Raw genomic sequence first — 19,705 nt, 5'->3', positions numbered from 1 at the left:
ACTGTTGCTTTGTTATTACACAGTAGTTACGAGTTAGAAAGATTAGTCCTTGTTTACGTTTGTAAGCTCATAAGTGCGAGGTTAGGTGTGTTGTTTGGTTGTAATGGGTGTAAAACTGCGAAATTTTACTGTTGCTTTGTTATTACACAGTAGTTACGAGTTAGAAAGATTAGTCCTTGTTTACGTTTGTAAGCTCATAAATGCGAGGTTAGGTGTGTTGTTTGGTTGTAATGGGTGTAAAAACTGCGAAATTTTACTGTTGCTTTGTTATTACACAGTAGTTACGAGTACAATTCTGATACCACTGATAGTGGATGGGAGAGTGTAAAACTGCGAAATTTTACTTTTGCTTTGTTATTACACAGTAGTTACGAGTACAATTCTGATACCACTGATAGTGGATGGGAGAGTGTAAAACTGCGAAATTTTACTGTTGCTTTGTTATTACACAGTAGTTACGAGTACAATTCTGATACCACTGATAGTGGATGGGAGAGTGTAAAACTGCGAAATTTTACTTTTGCTTTGTTATTACACAGTAGTTACGAGTACAATTTTGATACCACTGATAGTGGATGGGAGAGTGTAAAACTGCGAAATTTTACTGTTGCTTTGTTATTACACAGTAGTTACGAGTACAATTCTGATACCACTGATAGTGGATGGGAGAGTGGAAGTATAACTGAGTATGAAGAACTTAAACGTCAACATGAATGCAATTTAATCATTTTACAGTTATACTGTTTGTTTAATTAATTATAAAATAATTCATTAACCCAAGCATGTCCAATTCTTAGTCTATTTATCGTTACTATTTTATTTCTACTCAGTTTGTAATTATTATACCATGGGGAGGGGCTATCAGGGGCAAGTAGTGATTGTTTAATTGCGCCGACAAAATCTTCCAATGACACTTTAAAATCTGTTGGTTCTTCACCTGCTCGGGTTGCCTCTTTTGCCAGCCTATCTACATGTTCATTGGGACCTATCCCCACATGACTTGGTACCCATTGAAAAGTGAAGTATTTATTACCTCTCATCATGCATTTATTAAAATCAGTGGATGTAAAAATGTGTTCGATTTGGGCTGACGTTCCAGTACACCCATTGTAGCCGGGGCAAGGAGGCAGTGGCTACAAACAGCTGGCCGGTGGTGCCTTGGTGGGGGGAGGGGAGGGGATCAGCTGACAGTCAGCTGTCCGAGCAGTGCGCGCGCCTGTCTCAGCCTGTTCTCTCGGTCTCAGTTCAGTTTGGCGCGCGCGGCGAGATGTCGACATGGTGCCGGTGACTATGTAGTGCAGTGATGAGTTGTAAACCGAGAGTGATCGCCGCGGAAATCAAGAAGGACCCGAATAAGGATGTTATTCAAGAACGACCTGGCCCTAAACCCCACATTGCTGGTACGTTCTGAGAAAATATACATATTGTTTGTAAACAATACTTTACTACAACTCATAACCTACTATATTACTATGCTTTCGTTAATTCTGTACTTATTTGTATTCAGTTATAAGTGTACACAATAAAAGCTGAACATTATTCTTTAATTATAAGCAAGTGGGACAAAATCGTTCCCGTATTAATAAATAAATAAGCCAAAGCTAGTAGTTTTCCAAATAATGATAATTTCTACGATTTATCATTTAAATAATAATCGATGATAACTTGATTTATTAAAGACCACCTGAGGTAGCACTAGACAAGTGAACTATAACTTATAATTATGTCAAAGAAGATAAATATACCTAATTGTAAGCCTATACAACATAGCCAAATATACAGCCCATATACTAGCAAATATACAGCCCATATACTAGCAAATATACAGTCCATATACTAGCAAATATACAGCCCATATACTAGCAAATATACAGCCCATATACTAGCAAATTAGTATCAAGGGTAATATGAATTAATTGTGCCGCAAGAAACTTTTTTTAACCGATACTTACATTTAAACTATTTCTATTGTTTGACTCTTGCTTTTATTTGATTTAGCACGGCAAATGTTATGTATGGCAAATTACCTGCAAGGGCAGTATAAAATAATTATTCCGAGAGAAAAACGTATTATAAACGATACTTAAATTTAAATATTTTTATTTATTGACTCTTGCTTTGGATTGTATTTAGCTTAACGAATGTTATCTATAGCCAATTACCTACAAGGGCAGTATAAAATAATTGTTCCGTAAAAAAAACGTATTATAACCGATACTTAAATTTAAATATTTATATTTATTGACTCTTGCTTTGGATTGTATTTAGCTTAACGAATGTTATCTATAGCAAATTACTAGCAAGGACAGTATAAAATAATTAATTGTTCCGAAGAAAAACTTATTATAAACAAAACTTAAATTTAATTACCGGTATTTATATTTATATTGATTACCCCTTGCTTTGGATTGGATTTAGCGTAGCGAATGTTATCTATAGCAAATTACTAGCAAGGGCAGTATAAAACAATTGGTCCAGATTGAATTTAGCTTAGTGATTGTTATGTATGGCAAATTACTAGCTGCAGCAGTATACATTAATTGTTCCGGATGAAAAACGTATTATAACTGATGCTAAATTATTTTAATGATTTATATTTATTGACTTTAGCTTGCGAATGTTATGTATGGAAAGAGTATATTTTTGTTTTGATTAGGTTATTGTTTGTTTTTTTTCTGTTGCCCTTGAGTGTAATCGTATGCAGTATAAGTTAAAACTCCGTCGTCAAATAAAATAACTGTTTACCGAATGCGACCTCTATTACGTGAGTATGTCCGGGGAGAAATAATGAACTGTGTAGACAGAGCTTCCGCTCGGAGATGGCGACCTCTACTCCGTGTTTGTTTGTTCCTCGTTTGTTTGAAATATTTGTCTGCAGTTGCTCGCGCTGTCAAAACGATAAGGTACAGCTTTCACAATACTGCTGTTGATGTTCTGTGGAAACGTTGAACTCGTCTCGATACGAATGGAACCAAGCTTCATGTAGCCTACAGTTGCTCGCGCTGTCAAAACGACAAGGTACAGCTTTCACAATACTGCTGTTGATGTTCTGTGGAAACGTTGAACTCGTCTCGATACGAATGGAACCAAGCTTCATGTAGCCTACAGTTGCTCGCGCTGTCAAAACGACAAGGTACAGCTTTCACAATACTGCTGTTGATGTTCTGTGGAAACGTTGAACTCGTCTCGATACGAATGGAACAAGCTTCATGTAGAGTTGTGCGGATCGTTCTAATCCACCTTTCTACCGCCAACGTTCATAAAGCGCGTGCTGATTGTCAAGTGCAGTGTTGTTTATTCTTAAGCGAACTGGACATACAGGGCAAGTCAAACGTGGGCCTTTTCAGTTTTGCGATCTAATGGACGAGATTCAAAATTAGGAATTTCAATACGCCATGTTGTACATAACACTACCCATTCTTTGCGAATTTTATAATAAGTACAGCACTTAATCAAAATAACTGGACGAGAAATACAGCCACAATTCCTTCAATGATTTGGAAATAATCTCGGAGGACGATTCCCGTCTATTTCTCATATCTGAAGAAAGCTTTGGGTGACATTGAAAGTTGTTGACTATGTACGACACCCGAGTACGTTAGTTAAGTCACAATCTATGACCACCTCATGAATTACCCTCACATTAAACCGGTCATGTTCTACCGCGGAGACTCCGATGTTAGATTGTGTTGTAGGCGTGGACCATCACTTTATATAAATTAGCCCATCGCGTGCGTGGCTACGACTGCGGTTACAAGCTGCCCACGGTTACGTAGCCCGTAATGTAACCACTCCCTCCTTTTAGCGAATTAACATTTATATAAACTACGCTTCGTTTGTGGCCATCTTGTTTGCACAAACGGTCGTGATAATTTACCAGCCGCGGTGAACTTGTTTTGTATTTGTTACGCCCTAAAGTCCTTAGCAAATGTGAGCACTCACTTTCTTCACCTCAGACGGCGCTGTAACTGAGTATGTAACCACAATCCACATTTTTACGTTATGTTACAGACCAAACAAATAGTTCTCAGTTATAATTACTAATAGTTATGCAGGTATTAAGGATAGGTGTGCCTGAATGTACAAGAACCGGCCAAGGTCGCCCTCATCAAATGTCAAGGTCAATATTGCGAGTGAGAGTGTATTACATATGTGGCTCGGACACCACGTTATACTGGTTACTGGAGTTTCTCGGTTACTGGTTATCAATAATTAAGGCAACTGAACTTTGATCGGAACAGTTAAAAAACAGTTTTAACTCATATAAGCATTTGAGTTAGAAACTTCTCCAATGACAGAGAACGTAGAAAGTGTTTGATCTCTCCGACGTTAAACGGCTGAAGATAAAAATTTGAGGAAATAACATGTTATTTATATGTTCTTTCATTATAATGTCATTTAAAGTCATTCCGTCTAGCAAATTGTTTCCACTGCAAAAATTCATATTTCTACCTTCATTGGTTTGTGTTTTTCTTTACTCTTTTAAGGTGTTTCAAAATTCTGCTTCGAAACCCTATCACTCCAGATGGGTTGATAAACAAATAACAATTTGTCTGATTGTTGAATTAAGCTCCAATTCACCTTCCTCCTAGTGCAGCGTCTACAATCTGACGCTGTCAAACACTTGAGTCCTGGGATGTGGATTCATGTTCGTCTGAAGAGATTCAAAAGGTCGGCGACGAAGAAGCTCAAAGTGAACTCGTTACAATATTTTAACATGAGAGACACCTAGACTATGATATAGTGTAAATGGGTTAAGACGTATCCTCATTGTCTCATCAGGTGCATAATTTCTTTATACGTTGTTTTAGAATTTGTTTATAAATAATATAATTTGTTGTATTCAAAAATAATCTTGAAAATTCCAGTTTCTTTAGTATAAAAATATGGACCTGAAAATAACACCTTCGCGACCAGTCTGTACTCCAGGCTTGGGCAACAATCATGCTTGTAATATTCCACATTAGTTCTCTCCCTCCCTCCATCCCTCCCTCCCTCTCCCTCGTACTACCTTGACTTTCCAAGCATGCAGATCGGCAGCAGCCCAAGCAGTCTGACAATCGTAAGATAATACTCCTGTCCCGTCCCACACACTTTCCCACGATTCCCGAGAAACGCGGAAACCTCCCCCTCTCCCCTCCCCGTCTGAAAGTTTAACCATCGATTATTGGCCGTAAGTATTCTTTGCGGTACGATCTATTTCCGGTTTGTAGATTTCATCACCGTTTCCGTCGTTCTGTTTGGGCCAAGGCGGCTGAAGGCGAGTCGGTCACTTCACGGTTTTAGTTTTACAACTTCCGGTCGTGACCGATGTTTTCTGGTGGTTGCGGACTGGAGTGCGGAGAGGTGAAATGTATCGTTGATAGGATAAAAATAGGACAACGTGTTTCGAATTTTGTCTAAAATACAATTTGACAATTTTCTACATTCTAACAAAAAAACTATACTCATGTAACTATACAAATGTTTCTTCTTGTTCATTAGCTACACGAGTAGACTCAGCTTCTCGTCCGTCGTACACGGCCACTTGTTTACTGCGGAATCTAATGTCTAGAAGTGAGAGTGACAGAGAACCTGGGTGTTAACATTGACATGTGAGGGCTATATGTCTTCTCTGTAGTTTTTTTTTTTTTTTTACTTTATTCGCTTGTATGAAAACTACGGAATGAATTTCCACCCATTATATACGACGTTGTCAGAGTTACCTACAATTGTTCATATGTATATAAAAGTTGAGGTGTAGTTTATTAACAGAGGTTAAACTAAAGAATAAGGTGAAATTAAGAGTTACGTATGTCCTGAATTTCTTGAGGAACACTACTTTTAAGTAAATACGACTGTAGCCTACTTGGTGTTCATTGAAAGTAAATTTTTTTCCAAATCTTATCGTAATGCTAATCCTCTTGCCAACTATGTTCCCCCCATGTCGATAAAAAGAACAGAACGAAGAATAAAAATTAAACCTTCTAGAAAAATCATTTTTATTTCACACTTTGGAGATTCTCACAAGATTAAGAACGTTTTTGCGGAAACCATTGAGGTCGTGTTGTTGCTGTCCAGAGGTCATGGACCTTCAGCTCCCAGAAGGGGACATCTGGAGCAGTGACGGCTGGCTCGGGCGGCGACATGACACGGTCTTCTGGTCTTCTGGCGGTGACACTACTCTAGAGTAACCTGATTCCGCCGACAGATAATCTTGTAGGCCTACACTCGTTAAGCTGTGGTCGTCACTCTCGGGCAAGACTGTGTTATGTTAAGGAGACTTTTCAGATGATACAATAACTATAAAAGTACGATTTGATCGCATAAAACCTGTCTTTCCCAATTCTCAGCAACAAACAACAAATCTACACAATCACACGAAATCTAATTTCGCTTATGGATAAATTCAAATTCATTCGCTGTACTTGAATAGTTATTCACCCGCCTCCGTTATTGTTATTAATACGTACAGAGAGCGGGTATAACTCAAGCAAAATGAAATATGAAAAACATATAAAACTGTTTAATTTTGATGTCGCATTCTAGTTGGAAATGTGAAATGACAAATAAACGCGAAGTACGTTAATTACGGGTGACGAATGGCTTTACACGTTTTCTTCATTCAGATGCAATGGAACTTATCACAATTATCGTCGACATCTAGTGAGACCACAAACTCGAGTTAGTAAAAATACTGTCATTGGAGTTGTCATATAACATAACAGTTTGTTGAACTGGCGTGTTTATTGTCTGTGAAGGTCTCCAGTGTCCGAAAACTTATTTGATAGTTGTGATATATCAGCTAGGGGAGACCGGGGCAAGTTGACGACCGGGGCAAGACGACGAATGGTTAGTTTCTCAAATTAGTTGCTAGGTAGTAGCACCGGTCGAATGTCAGTAGCGCTCCACACGGATGGCCTCTGAAATAATGGCAGTGAAGACAAGTTCGCCATTGTGTGTGTTGTTACAGCGGCTTGTTGTTTTTTGGAGTGCGTTTTTGTAACTTTCGGCCTTTGCATCGTAAGGTTTATTGAATACGCAGGTAAGATATGTTAATTTTCAATATTACCTATATTTACCTTATGTATTTAGGCTACTCATAAAATACCATGTTTGTTTATATTTATCTTAAACTTTAATGCCAATAAAATTTACCTACTCTATTACGGCCGCTCGGGGCAAGATGACGTGGGGCAAGATGGCGTGTTCGTCATCTTGCCCCGGTTAATTTTACTGGTGCAAAGCTGAAACTTTTAAAGAAGTATGGTTATGCATACAATTTTGATTTAAGTAAGTAAACTAATAACTGACGACACTGTGAGACTTAACCACTTATTAAAAAAAAATTTAATCTACACTTTTGTTTAACAATTTTACTTTAGAATTGAATTTTTATTAATTTAATATGCGGGTACAGATTTTTAGTTTTACTTTGGTTCCAGAGATGGTGAGAAACTACAAAAAGACTTCCTCTAGAGGAGAGTGGGAAAAAACCAACATGGATACTGCTTTTCACAGAGGTCAAGGAGGGAAGAATGACTTGCTTGGGAGCAGCGAGAACTTAACAATGTTCCAGAGGCAACACTTCGACGCCGACTGAAAAAAGAACGTTTCGGTAACTATTTTCACCTACACCTTGCACCACGTTTATATTTACAACTTGTTTTAAGTTAAATTATTTACCACCTTGTTTTTGATATTAAAACAAAATTTACTTTGGTATAACAACTTCTCACGTTACAAAGACAAGACTATAATCCGTACCCCAGCTTTTTACGCAAATACACATAACATTTTCATTTACTTCATCACAACATTTCTAAGCAACCTACAACGATTATTATTTACATTTTCCAAACCTTAAAAAGTACCAAACTTTAAAATAATGAAAATAAAATAAATATAAATTTTTTACCTTTCCTGCTCCCCTTAAACAAGTTTTTTTTTTAGGATATGCCTGTCCATGGAGGAAGATATAGAGAAGTATTCAATGAAGAGCAGCTCCAAGATTTACACAACTATTTGACGGTAATGGACCAAATGTTTTTTGGAATGACCAAGTTGCAGTGCAGAAAACTCGTTTTTGAATACGCAGAACACTTAGGGATTTCTCATCCGTTTAATAAAGAAACTAAAATGGCTGGTGAGGATTGGCTGGCTACCTTTATGAAAAAACACAACTTTAGTATGCGTAAGCCAGAAGCAAACATCTGTTGCAAGAGCAATGGGTTTCAACAACCTAGTGTTGATAAATTTTTCTCCATTTTGAAGGAAGTGCGAGGAAAAAACACAATTTTCCCGCTGCTAATATCTACAATGCAGATGAATCAGGACTATCTACTGTGCCCAATAAATTACCTAAGGTAATTTCACCAAAAGGAAGTAGAAGAGTTTCTAAAGTTGTGTCTGGGGAAGAGAGGCAGGAACGTCACTATTATTTGTTGCATCAATTGCTACGGGAACTTAACCTACCCCCTTTTTTGGTATTTGCCAGAAAGCGAATGCGACCTGAACTCATGGAAAGAGCTCCACCAGGTAGTGTGGGCCACTGCAGCGATAATGGCTGGAGCAACGGAGAGTTGTTCGTAAAGTTTTTGAACCCACTTTATCCTCAATGCAAAACCCACAGTTGATTCTCCTATCCTGCTACTTGTCGATAATCACAGAACCCACATAACCTAGAGGCAATCAACTTATGGCAGAGATAACCATATTGTTATGGTTGGATTTCCTCCTCATACAACACACCGTCTTCAGCCCTTGGACGTTTCATTCTTTGGTTCGCTGAAAACCCTTTTACAGTCATGCTTGTGACAACTTCATGGTCAATTAATCCAGGACAGACCATCAGTGACTTTAAAATTGGTGAGCTTTTGACCATTGCTTATTTCAAGGCTGCAACTGTTGGCAATGCCGTTAGTGGGTTCAGGTCCACAGGAATAGAACCTTATAATCCACTTGTATTCGACGAAACCTGACTTTGCTGCATCACAAACAACTGATCAGAACCTGGATGTAGGCCTAGACCCTAGCTATAATGAAGATGAAAATCCTACTATCCAATCAACAACATCAAATACAACAGAAACTCCAGGTGAATCCAGGTGAACCTGAAGAAGAAACCATTGAGCTGAGTGAACGCCAAGAAAACAGTAGGCCTAGTAGACTGTGCCCCAATCCCGGTAAAGAAGAATACCAAGTGTCTTCGACTTTAAGCCTTTTACCTAAAGGTAAACCAAAGGATAAGAAAAGAAAAGTTCAGAAGTTAAGTTCTAGTATTATAACAAGCACGCCAGTAAAAATGTGTTTGGAAGTAAAGCAAGAAATGAAGGATGAAAAAGAGCGCTTAAAAAAGAAAAGAGAAGAGCTTCGAGCTTCAAAGGTTTTCAAAGAAAACTCAAGTTTGGACCCTACAAAAAACGTCCTAGGTGTATGAACACAGCTTCTACTTCAAAAGGCAGTGAAGTTAGATGTCCTGGGGTGAAGAAAAAATACTCCGATCCTCCAGTTGAAGAGTGGATCCAGTGTTCCAAGTGCAGTGAATGGTGGCACGAGAATTGTACAAGCTACGAAGGTGGGGAATTTGTTTGTGACTACTGCTAGTTTGTCAGTTTTTGTACATAAATAAAAATGACTAGCAGCCTTTTCTTTTACAAAGTAGCGTGTTTATTTAAACCTCCATAACATTCGTCATCTTGCCCCTATGCAAAAGTCATCTTGCCCCGGGGGTGGGGCAAGATGACATTTTTGCAATTGTTTCATAAGAACTAAAATTTACAAACAAAAAAATTGATATTATGATAATTAAAAAAAAATTAAATGTAGGTAAAGACTTATACTTAACTCTTATGTATCGTAAGACTTTTATTTTTTATCACAATATTTTTATTAAAAAATATTTATTCCTTAACGTCGTCAACTTGCCCCGGTCTCCCCTACGTCTGGTATTAGCAGATCCACCGGTGTAAGCAGAGTACAGTAACCCACCCCACCCGTCTAGGATCAACCCCAACTGCAGTATAAATTATTGTATAATGAATCCGTATTTATGAAAATACAGCGCTAGTAATATACAATCGATTATTGCTTATGTAGTACGTCCATCAGTACGCGATGGACAATCCAAATTCCCTCTACCGGCCTCAGCCTACGTACAGATCAGGACCGTGCCACTGGATCGCAGCACCCAGGTGTGCATGTAACTTCTGTAGTACATCCATCAGTACGCGATGGACAATCCAAATTCCCTCTACCGGCCTCAGCCTACGTACAGATCAGGACCGTGCCACTGGATCGCAGCACCCAGGTGTGCATGTAACTTCTGTAGTATATCCATCAGTACGCGATGGACAATCCAAATTCCCTCTACCGGCCTCAGCCTACGTACAGATCAGGACCGTGCCACTGGATCGCAGCACCCAGGTGTGCATGTAACTTCTGTAGTATATCCATCAGTACGCGATGGACAATCCAAATTCCCTCTGCCGGCCTCAGCCTACATACAGATCAGGACCGTGCCACTGGATCGCAGCACCCAGGTGTGCATGTAACTTCTGTAGTATATCCATCAGTACGCGATGGACAATCCAAATTCCCTCTGCCGGCCTCAGCCTACATACAGATCAGGACCGTGCCACTGGATCGCAGCACCCAGGTGTGCATGTAACTTCTGTAGTACATCCATCAGTAAGTGGACAATCCAATTTCCCTCTACCGGCCTCCGCCTACGTACAGATCAGGACGGTGCCACTGGATCGCAGCACCCAGGTGTGCATGTAACTTCTGTAGTACATCCATCAGTACGTGATGGACAATCCAAATTCCCTCTACCGGCCTCCGCCTACGTACAGATCAGGACCGTACCACTGGATCGCAGCACCCAGGTGTGCATGTAACTTCTGTAGTACATCCATCAGTACGCGATGGACAACCCAAATTCCCTCTACCGGCCTCTGCCTACGTACAGATCAGAGCCGTGACACTGGATCGCAGCACCCAGGTGTGCATGTCACTTTTGTAGTACATCCATCAGTACGTGATGGACAATCCAAATTCCTTCTACCGGCCTCAGCCTACATACAGATCAGAGCCGTGCCACTGGATCGCAGCACCCAGGTGTGCATGTCACTTCTGTAGTACATCCATCAGTACGTGATGGACAATCCAAATTCCCTCTACCGGCCTCCGCCTACGTACAGATCAGGACCGTGACACTGGATCGCAGCACCCAGGTGTGCATGTCACTTCTGTAGTACATCCATCAGTACGTGATGGACAATCCAAATTCCCTCTACCGGCCTCAGCCTACATACAGATCAGGACCGTGCCACTGGATCGCAGCACCCAGGTGTGCGTGTAACTTCTGTAGTACATCCATCAGTACGCGATGGACAATCCAAATTCCCTCTACCGGCCTCCGCCTACGTACAGATCAGGACCGTGCCACTGGATCGCAGCACCCAGGTGTGCATGTAACTTCTGTAGTACATCCATCAGTACGCGATGGACAACCCAAATTCCCTCTACCGGCCTCTGCCTTCGTACAGATCAGAGCCGTGCCACTGGATCGCAGCACCCAGGTGTGCATGTCACTTCTGTAGTACATCCATCAGTACGCGATGGACAACCCAAATTCCTTCTACCGGCCTCAGCCTACATACAGATCAGAGCCGTGACACTGGATCGCAGCACCCAGGTGTACATGTCACTTCTGTAGTACATCCATCAGTACGTGATGGACAATCCAAATTCCCTCTACCGGCCTCCGCCTACGTACAGATCAGGACCGTGACACTGGATCGCAGCACCCAGGTGTGCATGTCACTTCTGTAGTACATCCATCAGTACGTGATGGACAATCCAAATTCCCTCTACCGGCCTCAGCCTACATACAGATCAGGACCGTGCCACTGGATCGCAGCACCCAGGTGTGCATGTCACTTCTGTAGTACATCCATCAGTACGCGATGGACAATCCAAATTCCCTCTACCGGCCTCAGCCTACATACAGATCAGGACCGTGCCACTGGATCGCGGCTGCTAGACGACATGTGCATGCCAGTTGCACAAGCGCGCGGTTGTTTATTGGTTTTTGTCCTCTAGAACCGGAACTAGAGCTGTAGCACTTGTTCTAAATGTACGTTTTTATGACTCATTGTTGGTTGACTCTGTAATCGGGGCAGTCAACACTAGCAACAAACACGCTCACTGTAGTCTAGAAACTATGTTGTAAACGTCCGACCAGTCTTGGACCAGCGATAAAGCCTAAATGCTGCCAGAACTGGCTATTTAATATCTTATTCAATTATTGTTAGAATCTACGTTTTACAGACTTGTTGAATAAGCACCTAAATGTAGCCTTTAAGGTTCCAAGCAGTCCGACTATTTACCTTATTTACGTGTTTAAAATATTTCATGCATGATTTTGAGTGATTATAATATTTTTGTCTTTTCCGTAAACTACATTGTCCGTTATCAATTTGAAACTAATTACACGATGTATAATATCCTGCATAGCCCTCCATATAATTAAAGAGAAACAAATGCAAGCTCCTGCATGTTGCGTATTCCTGTTATTTAAAAGGTGTGTCTAATTCGAGATGTCCACCCCAACTAGGAATCAGAAACTATATTCAACTTAAATAGTAATTTTCTGTACGGAAGTTATTTATCTTTGATCAACGATTGTCCATTTGCATAAGGATTTACCGCCTTTTTAATAATTTACTAAAATGTAGACGACGTTTAATCGGAATTAAACCGGATGACATATTAATTGGCAACTTTATAAATTAAGCGCTTAGTTCGGATATAATGAACTTTCTAAAAATTTTCAAGAACTGTTATGATTTTCTCAAAACTTGACGTTTAGAAATGGCCTGTAATTTACAATGGAAAGAGCTAGTTGAAGCTCCTCGGACTGCAGGCACGAGTCTAATGGGTTTAGCAGGACATTAGTCGAGTGATGACAACGTCCTGGAAATGGGTGAGACCAAATATCCGGGCCACCAGACTTACAGTTATGGTCAGACCCGCTGCGAAATATTTTCTTCGTATCTCGAGTTTACAAACATAGTCACCCTAGCTCATTATGTCTTTGCCTAATCGAAATCTTCATTGAAACCCGCAAAGCCAATAAAATTCCGAAATTCAAGACATCTTGTTCTGTTAAATTAACAAATATCTCAAAAGAAAACTTGATCTGATTCGTTATTGCGAACGGGCACTTTCTTATTGAGCTATTTCTTGTGGTTCATTCACTGATTGATTACCCCAACATTAACACTAACTATGGAAAGTGAACGCCATTAATTAATCCATTAATCAATAGATTGTTGTGCCCAACATAAATGGCAGGAAGGATCTGAGAGACGCTATAGTGTAGTGGAACTGTGCTACTTCTGCTTCCACTCTCACCCGCTCGACATTCTTACCCGGCCGTCAAGTCCTCTTGTGAGAAAGTTGTCGGTTTGTTTATATGTAAAGTAGGCGATATTACGTAAACGTTCGACACAAATTGCCCGTGATCTGTTACGCCAAGAGATCCTCCTAGTCCATCAAATTCTGAGTACGGGCAATAGTGATTGCGAAACCAATTGTAGGACACTTACTTCCTCATCAGTGTGAAAGGAATCTTGTGTTGTAATAAAGAATGATGAACTGTTGTAATAGTGCAACAGAAGAAAGTCGAGTATTCTGTATAAATGTAACAATTCAAGCGTCTGTGTTACACTTGCTTCTCTGTGGAACAGTAGCTTCGGTCAAACCGGAAGAAAGTAAAGCCAAAAGAAGGAGGGATCTATGGACCTCCGACAATGCCACTATCACCCACCAGAGGACTGACCACTGACCACTGACCACGTGACCCGCTAGAGCTAGTCGGCATGTTTCGCCATGCCACATGCCGCTGACGGTCTGACATAACGCCATTGTTGAGAGTGAATGTAGTCGTCCTTGCCGGGGGTGGCATGCCGTGTTGTGCGGTGCGGTAAATTATTTCTATAGGCAAATGTCTTCTCTTCGTACATTATAGAAACGGGCAATGGTGACAAAATCTCGACCTGAATCTTACCTCCAGCGATGTGAGGTGGAAAACCACCCAGCGGGGAGGTAAATATAAATTGAGTATTTACCCCCATGGGCATTTAAATATCCATAACGAAGGTATTTTTTAGTTTTTGAGCTTTTGATGCTTTTTATGAAGTGTAGAACATAGCCATTTGAAGCCTCAAGTTAAAATGAGCAACAATAACAATCCTTCAGAGTTCAAGTACGTTCGGGCACTTTAATGGGTTTTTAGTTTTGCGCTGCTATTGTCTTCCTTATTTCTTTAAATGATTTGTATTGTGTTGTTTTTGTAAGAAAAAATATTGTAAAAACCTTATTATTGCTTAAGTAATGCATAAGGATTGGATATATATATTTAAAACCGTTGGGTGGTTCTTCTAAGATCCAACGGTTTTAAATACAGTTGTTAAAGATTAAAATTTGAATTATAGACATTTTTTTTATGCATCACCTCCCCCCCCCTCTTCAAAGCCAAGTCCTAGATACACCACTGATGATACATGTTAAAATGTCAAGTGATTACTCAGTTTGTCTACAAATTCGTTATTCTACGATTTTCTCGTTGCCGTCATGGAAGACCAAATTGTTGGCTTTACGCTCAGCCAAATCCCTTTAAATGACATGTACTATAATTTAATTCGATGTTGCGTATATGGAGAATAAGCTTCTTACACGATTTCAAGTCTGCATGTCAATACATGTATATATTACATGTATATAGAGTGGACGGCCAGGTAGAAATGAAATTATTCCAACTCCTGGAGCGACCCGCGCAGCTAACGCTCAGTCACTACAGGTGGTTTGATTGTGACCCTTGAACAAAAGCTTCTGTTTTAATGGTGGATAATAGCAACTAAGACGGGGGAGGGTGATTGGCTATTAGTTTAAATGTAATACTGGAAGATTTTTCTGTTACTTTTATTACCGATTAGATAAATTTTATGAATTTTCCTCTAAATAATCAAAATTCATTCATTACTAGTTGCTAAAGCATTTTTTCTGAACCTTTTTCAGCATAGATGGGTTAGACCTGTTTAATTATGTTTCTTAATCATTTAACTTAAGTGTCCTATTCTTATTTACGTTGATTTAAATAACTTTTCAGTGGTGTAACAGCTCTGAAAAATGAGGTTCCATACATTTCCCAAAGTTCAATTTACTCCGAGAGGGAAATTTAAAATTACAAATATCCGAGTATTTTACATCCCTAATTACTACCAGTGTTTTAATATGACATCGTATTGTGGTATAACCTATTTACGTAACTGACAAGTCATTAATGAGTTAAAATTTAATACTAATAAGAGACCATAATAAATTAAATACCTTAATAGCTACGCCTTCAAGCAGAGACAATTCCACCTTGACAAACATCTAAACATCGTTAGCTCTTACGTAGAATCAAAATAACGATCAATCTGTTTTTCTCAGGGAAGTCGAGCGAATGTTGTTGCAATGGTTTAAAGGTATATTGTTGAATGAGTTAATAGTTCCAATATCGGGGCTGCAGGGACTCAAGAAAGTTACTGGCGGTCTTGAGTTTATATGTTTTAATATTTATATATTCGTTAGAAATTGTTTAAAGTTATTGTATATGGCAATTGTATAACATGTTATAATTTAAGGCCTATTTCGCTTTTACTTACTGTTTCAAAAATGTTCTTTTCTGCAATCAGAATATAATTTGTCCAGTCAGTTTAAGGTTCTCACGTCACCAGTTGTCACCTGACTCCTCGCAGGAGTAGAGGATGCCATGGGGTCCTACCCCCTCCCTCCCTCCCCCTTCGCCGAGTCAGGGATGTACAGTATCGTGTTTCCTATGAGATGTCCGGCGACCACAATAACTTAAATATATGGGATTAGATTATGCACTTAGTGAGCTGTCAGGGGCGAGGGGAGAAGGATTAGAGAACCCGTCCTCAGGAGCGGTCGTGACCCGGAGGGAAACAAAGGCTTTTTGGCGGGAATCGGATGTTCGTACTTATGGACTGAGCGGTAGCCACCGATCGTCAGATAATGGTGTTTACTATCCAAACAAACTACAATTATAGCGAGATTAACAAACTGTATTTTAAAGATTCAATTGCAACTGCGAAGACGAAAACAAAAATACAAGCAGCAGTTAATGGAACTTAATGTTAAAATGTCCACTGGCATGGAAGAAAATGTACTATAAAATTAGTGCAATAATATTTTTAAGAATCTGATGTAATCCCTTTTCCCTTCACTAATGTTTGGAAGTTACAAGAAATGAACTCTCCCTTGCCTATTTTAATTTAAAGTGAGAACGAATTGATCATTTAATATTAACATAATTCAGTACTTCAATTATTGTTACAATTGATATAATTATTATACTTTCTTCAATTTAACTTTGTGCCATCTATGAATTAAGTGTATGCTATTTGCCCAGAGAATATAATAATACGTAAATTCTGTAGGCTATAATACTCATTGAGATGTTACACATACTTTTTCATATTAAGCTTTGTCAAAACTTATTTCCTTGGGGGTTGAAAAACTTGCCAAGTATAAGCATCCGTTAATAATGGGGGATCTTTTAATTTTCAACAATGAAAAACGTATGGTAAAGTCATCGGTTTAAACCTGCTGCAGTATGACAATACAGAGTGATCAACGACGACGTAATCCCATGACCAAGGAGGCTCCATCTGGCGAGCATCCTTCTGTGACCTCTGTTGGCTAGTCGTAGACAGATGGGCACGGGATTGTGAAAGTAGACAATGAAGTGTCCTCTGTTATGTCAACGCCTGTGTCATCTCCAACTTTGTAGACGTGGCATCACTAGGTAAATGCTTGACTACAAGATGTAGACCTATTTCTCTCTTTCCCATTTAACCCAAACTTTACGAAAAATCATATCTTTGATGCATATACTTATACATTCCACTAGATAAATGTCTCATTGTGAACACACTCAACCTTAATAATGAATTCAAATAAAAATGCTTAGCTTTACTATATCGTAACCCGTTTTGTTGATAAAAAACTCTTAGATTTAAAAATCGTCTCCTGGGTATATATAAACTGTTTTATTTGTTAAATATTTACTTCACTTACAATAGTTTGTCAGTCAGACCAAATTGAGTGTGTTATTGAAAGATAGCCTAATCCAGCTACCAGATAATCTAAATTTGTTAAGTGTTAAATGACGACAAAAGGTGTTAAGGGATTATCAGGGAATTGACGTCAATTAATGTTTGTGCTATTTTATCCGTTAAAATATAACGACTGATAGTTATTAGATACGCATACGCTATTCAAAGCATATACAAAATCGTGAGATAGTAGTTCATCTGTGTGCAGGTTTCTCCTCGCATGAAGGTTGAGATTGATTGTGTTAGTGCCGAGGTGGCATATCGGTGGCATGGTGGTATATCGCTCCTCGTCAGCGACTTCTGTATATGGCAGCACTGTCCATGGCTCTGCCATTGTAGAAATGGATTAGAACGCAAGTCGACATTGACCATTCCATTGACATTTTGCAGCAAAAAATTAGGTCAAGAACGAGAACCATTACAATTCTTTAAGAAAGATATAGTTCAGTTTTAATTTGATTTAAATCGTGACCCTTACCGAAGATAGTCTTCTTGGTGGAGTCAAAGGAAAGATGTTTCGAAATCTTAATAAGATACAAGATCAGTTCTATTTTGTATTACAAGTTTCATAAAAAATAAAAAGTCCCTATTAATAAATCAATACAAAGGAAGGTTACATCTACAGTGAATTATGGGCGATAGGAGATGTTCTCAATTTTGATGTTCCAGTCACTTAAATTTGCTATATAAAGTAGTTTTAAACGTAGCGTTAGTAAAGCCACCTATTGGTCAAATTTTAATCATTCAACAAGTCAGCAATGTATCTTATATTTGGTCACCTGTCCAATGTACAAACATATATTTTTTCTTGTTGTAATATCCAGTCGTTACTGTATAAAGCCACTCTTTGCTGTCCACGCTGGTAGCACGGACAGAACCCAGCAACAAGTGACACACTAACGGTTAGGTCGCTGTCCTCGATTCTGCCGCCGACAGTGAAATCAGTGTACGGAGTGCATTATTGGATAAAGACAAGTTTTACATTATTTATGGTTTCACTGCAAACACCTTGAACTACTCCAGGTGGCAATGCCCATTGTGTAACTCTATAGCCGAGCTAAGAACAACGGTGGGCCCAGAACAGACCCTTGCGGTAGTCCATAAGGGTGAACTGTGCAGCTCTAATTTGGCGGAAGAGACTGTCTGGTGAGTTATACAGTCAACTTGACTCGTATACAAGTCAAAATAGAACCGTTGAGAACTGACAAATTGGCTGCCCGGAGGGTCTTTGCGCCTCAATGTGCATACCCATTGTGCCTCGTACAGCGGTTGACTCTTGCACTTGGGTGATTTCGCGTCCGATTGCCCTTAAAGTGTTCTTGCTGAAATGATTTTCCCATGACGGATTTCGCACGTTGATACTCAACAAGGTCGATTGCACGCGTTACGTGACTTACTTAGTGACCATGATTTCAACAAAAATTGATGAAGGCAGAATTTTAATGTAGGCTTGTGTAAAATGGGAAATAAACTCAAGTGAAGTAAAGCAGCAGAGCGAAATATTCACAGCCATGAGGCGAACAAGAAGTAACTGTACTTTCTGTTATAGGTATGTCGGAAATTTTTATATATATATATATATATATACTGATAAATACCAGTAGGTAGGTACTTACTGTACCTTTGGAATTAGATTTTAAATATTAAAAATTCAATGAATGGATATACTGTAAAAACGTAGTGTGTCAAAAGATATCTTTACAACTACGTCTAATAAATAGTTTTATTACTGTCACTGGTGAGATTAAAACGTACCCTTGTAAATCGTGCGTAGCGGAACGAAATTATGACTACGACCGATAAAACGATGTCTGCTAAATTTTCTTTATCGCCGCGGGCACCCTGGACAACTGGGCGTCTCCTCACATCCCAAATGTTGAGTTAGTCAATGTCCGGACTGAGTGCTAAACGTTTTCACTTCGACCCGCTCGTCAACGGTGAGAGGTTAACTGTACAGTTGTGTACTGTTGGGGCGGTTGTCGGGTCTTATCTTGAGCGTGATCTAGCAGTGTGAGTGCAGGGCCAGGACATGGGCTGCCGCCGCCGGCTCAGCCGATAACAGAGCGGTCAGTGATAGTGACTCGGCGACCGCTGATAACATGCCCCTGGTCGTGACTCATTATCAGACACAACATTACTCTTGTACCTCTTTGTTTACCTGGCTGATTGTCAAACTTTCTGAGTGTTTCGAGGGAACGTTCCCAGGGCAGATTCCATAGATAGACGAGATACCTGATCTTTTTGTTTTGATGGAAAGTTTTTCGTGCTAAAGCTACATTTTCTCTGAGATATCTTATTACAGTTTTGTCAGTACATTGAGGAATTTCTGACTCTTTTGCTAACAAATAATAGTAGTTATTGAATTTGGTGGTGAAACCTTTGCAGGGACTATCCAGAATGTTATTTAAGAGGAAAATAACAGTGTACATCTGTTATTAGATTTAGTTATTTTGATTGAAACTATACACTAACAGTTAACATTAGTGGCAATTCTAGTGTGAATAAATACGTCATCGTCAATTTTAAATAACGTTTAA

The 19,705-nt window shown here is 39.4% G+C and overlaps 1 protein-coding gene across 1 annotated transcript in view; it reads left to right on the top strand.

Annotated features, from left to right (window-relative positions):
* The first annotated feature begins 1,217 nt into the window (after positions 1–1,217).
* Positions 1,218–19,705, top strand: part of LOC124363757 — a 104,637-nt gene continuing 86,149 nt past the window's right edge. The window contains exon 1 of the mRNA XM_046819019.1: positions 1,218–1,400. Within this exon, the coding sequence (XP_046674975.1) occupies positions 1,304–1,400 (97 nt within the window). The 5' untranslated portion in view covers positions 1,218–1,303. The remainder of the gene's footprint in view (positions 1,401–19,705) is intronic.

This window comes from Homalodisca vitripennis, chromosome 5 (genome assembly GCF_021130785.1).
Source record: "Homalodisca vitripennis isolate AUS2020 chromosome 5, UT_GWSS_2.1, whole genome shotgun sequence".
Taxonomy (NCBI): Eukaryota; Metazoa; Arthropoda; class Insecta; order Hemiptera; family Cicadellidae; genus Homalodisca; species Homalodisca vitripennis.
The sequence above is the reverse complement of the archived record's forward strand: the minus strand, read 5'-3'. Positions and strand labels throughout refer to the sequence as shown.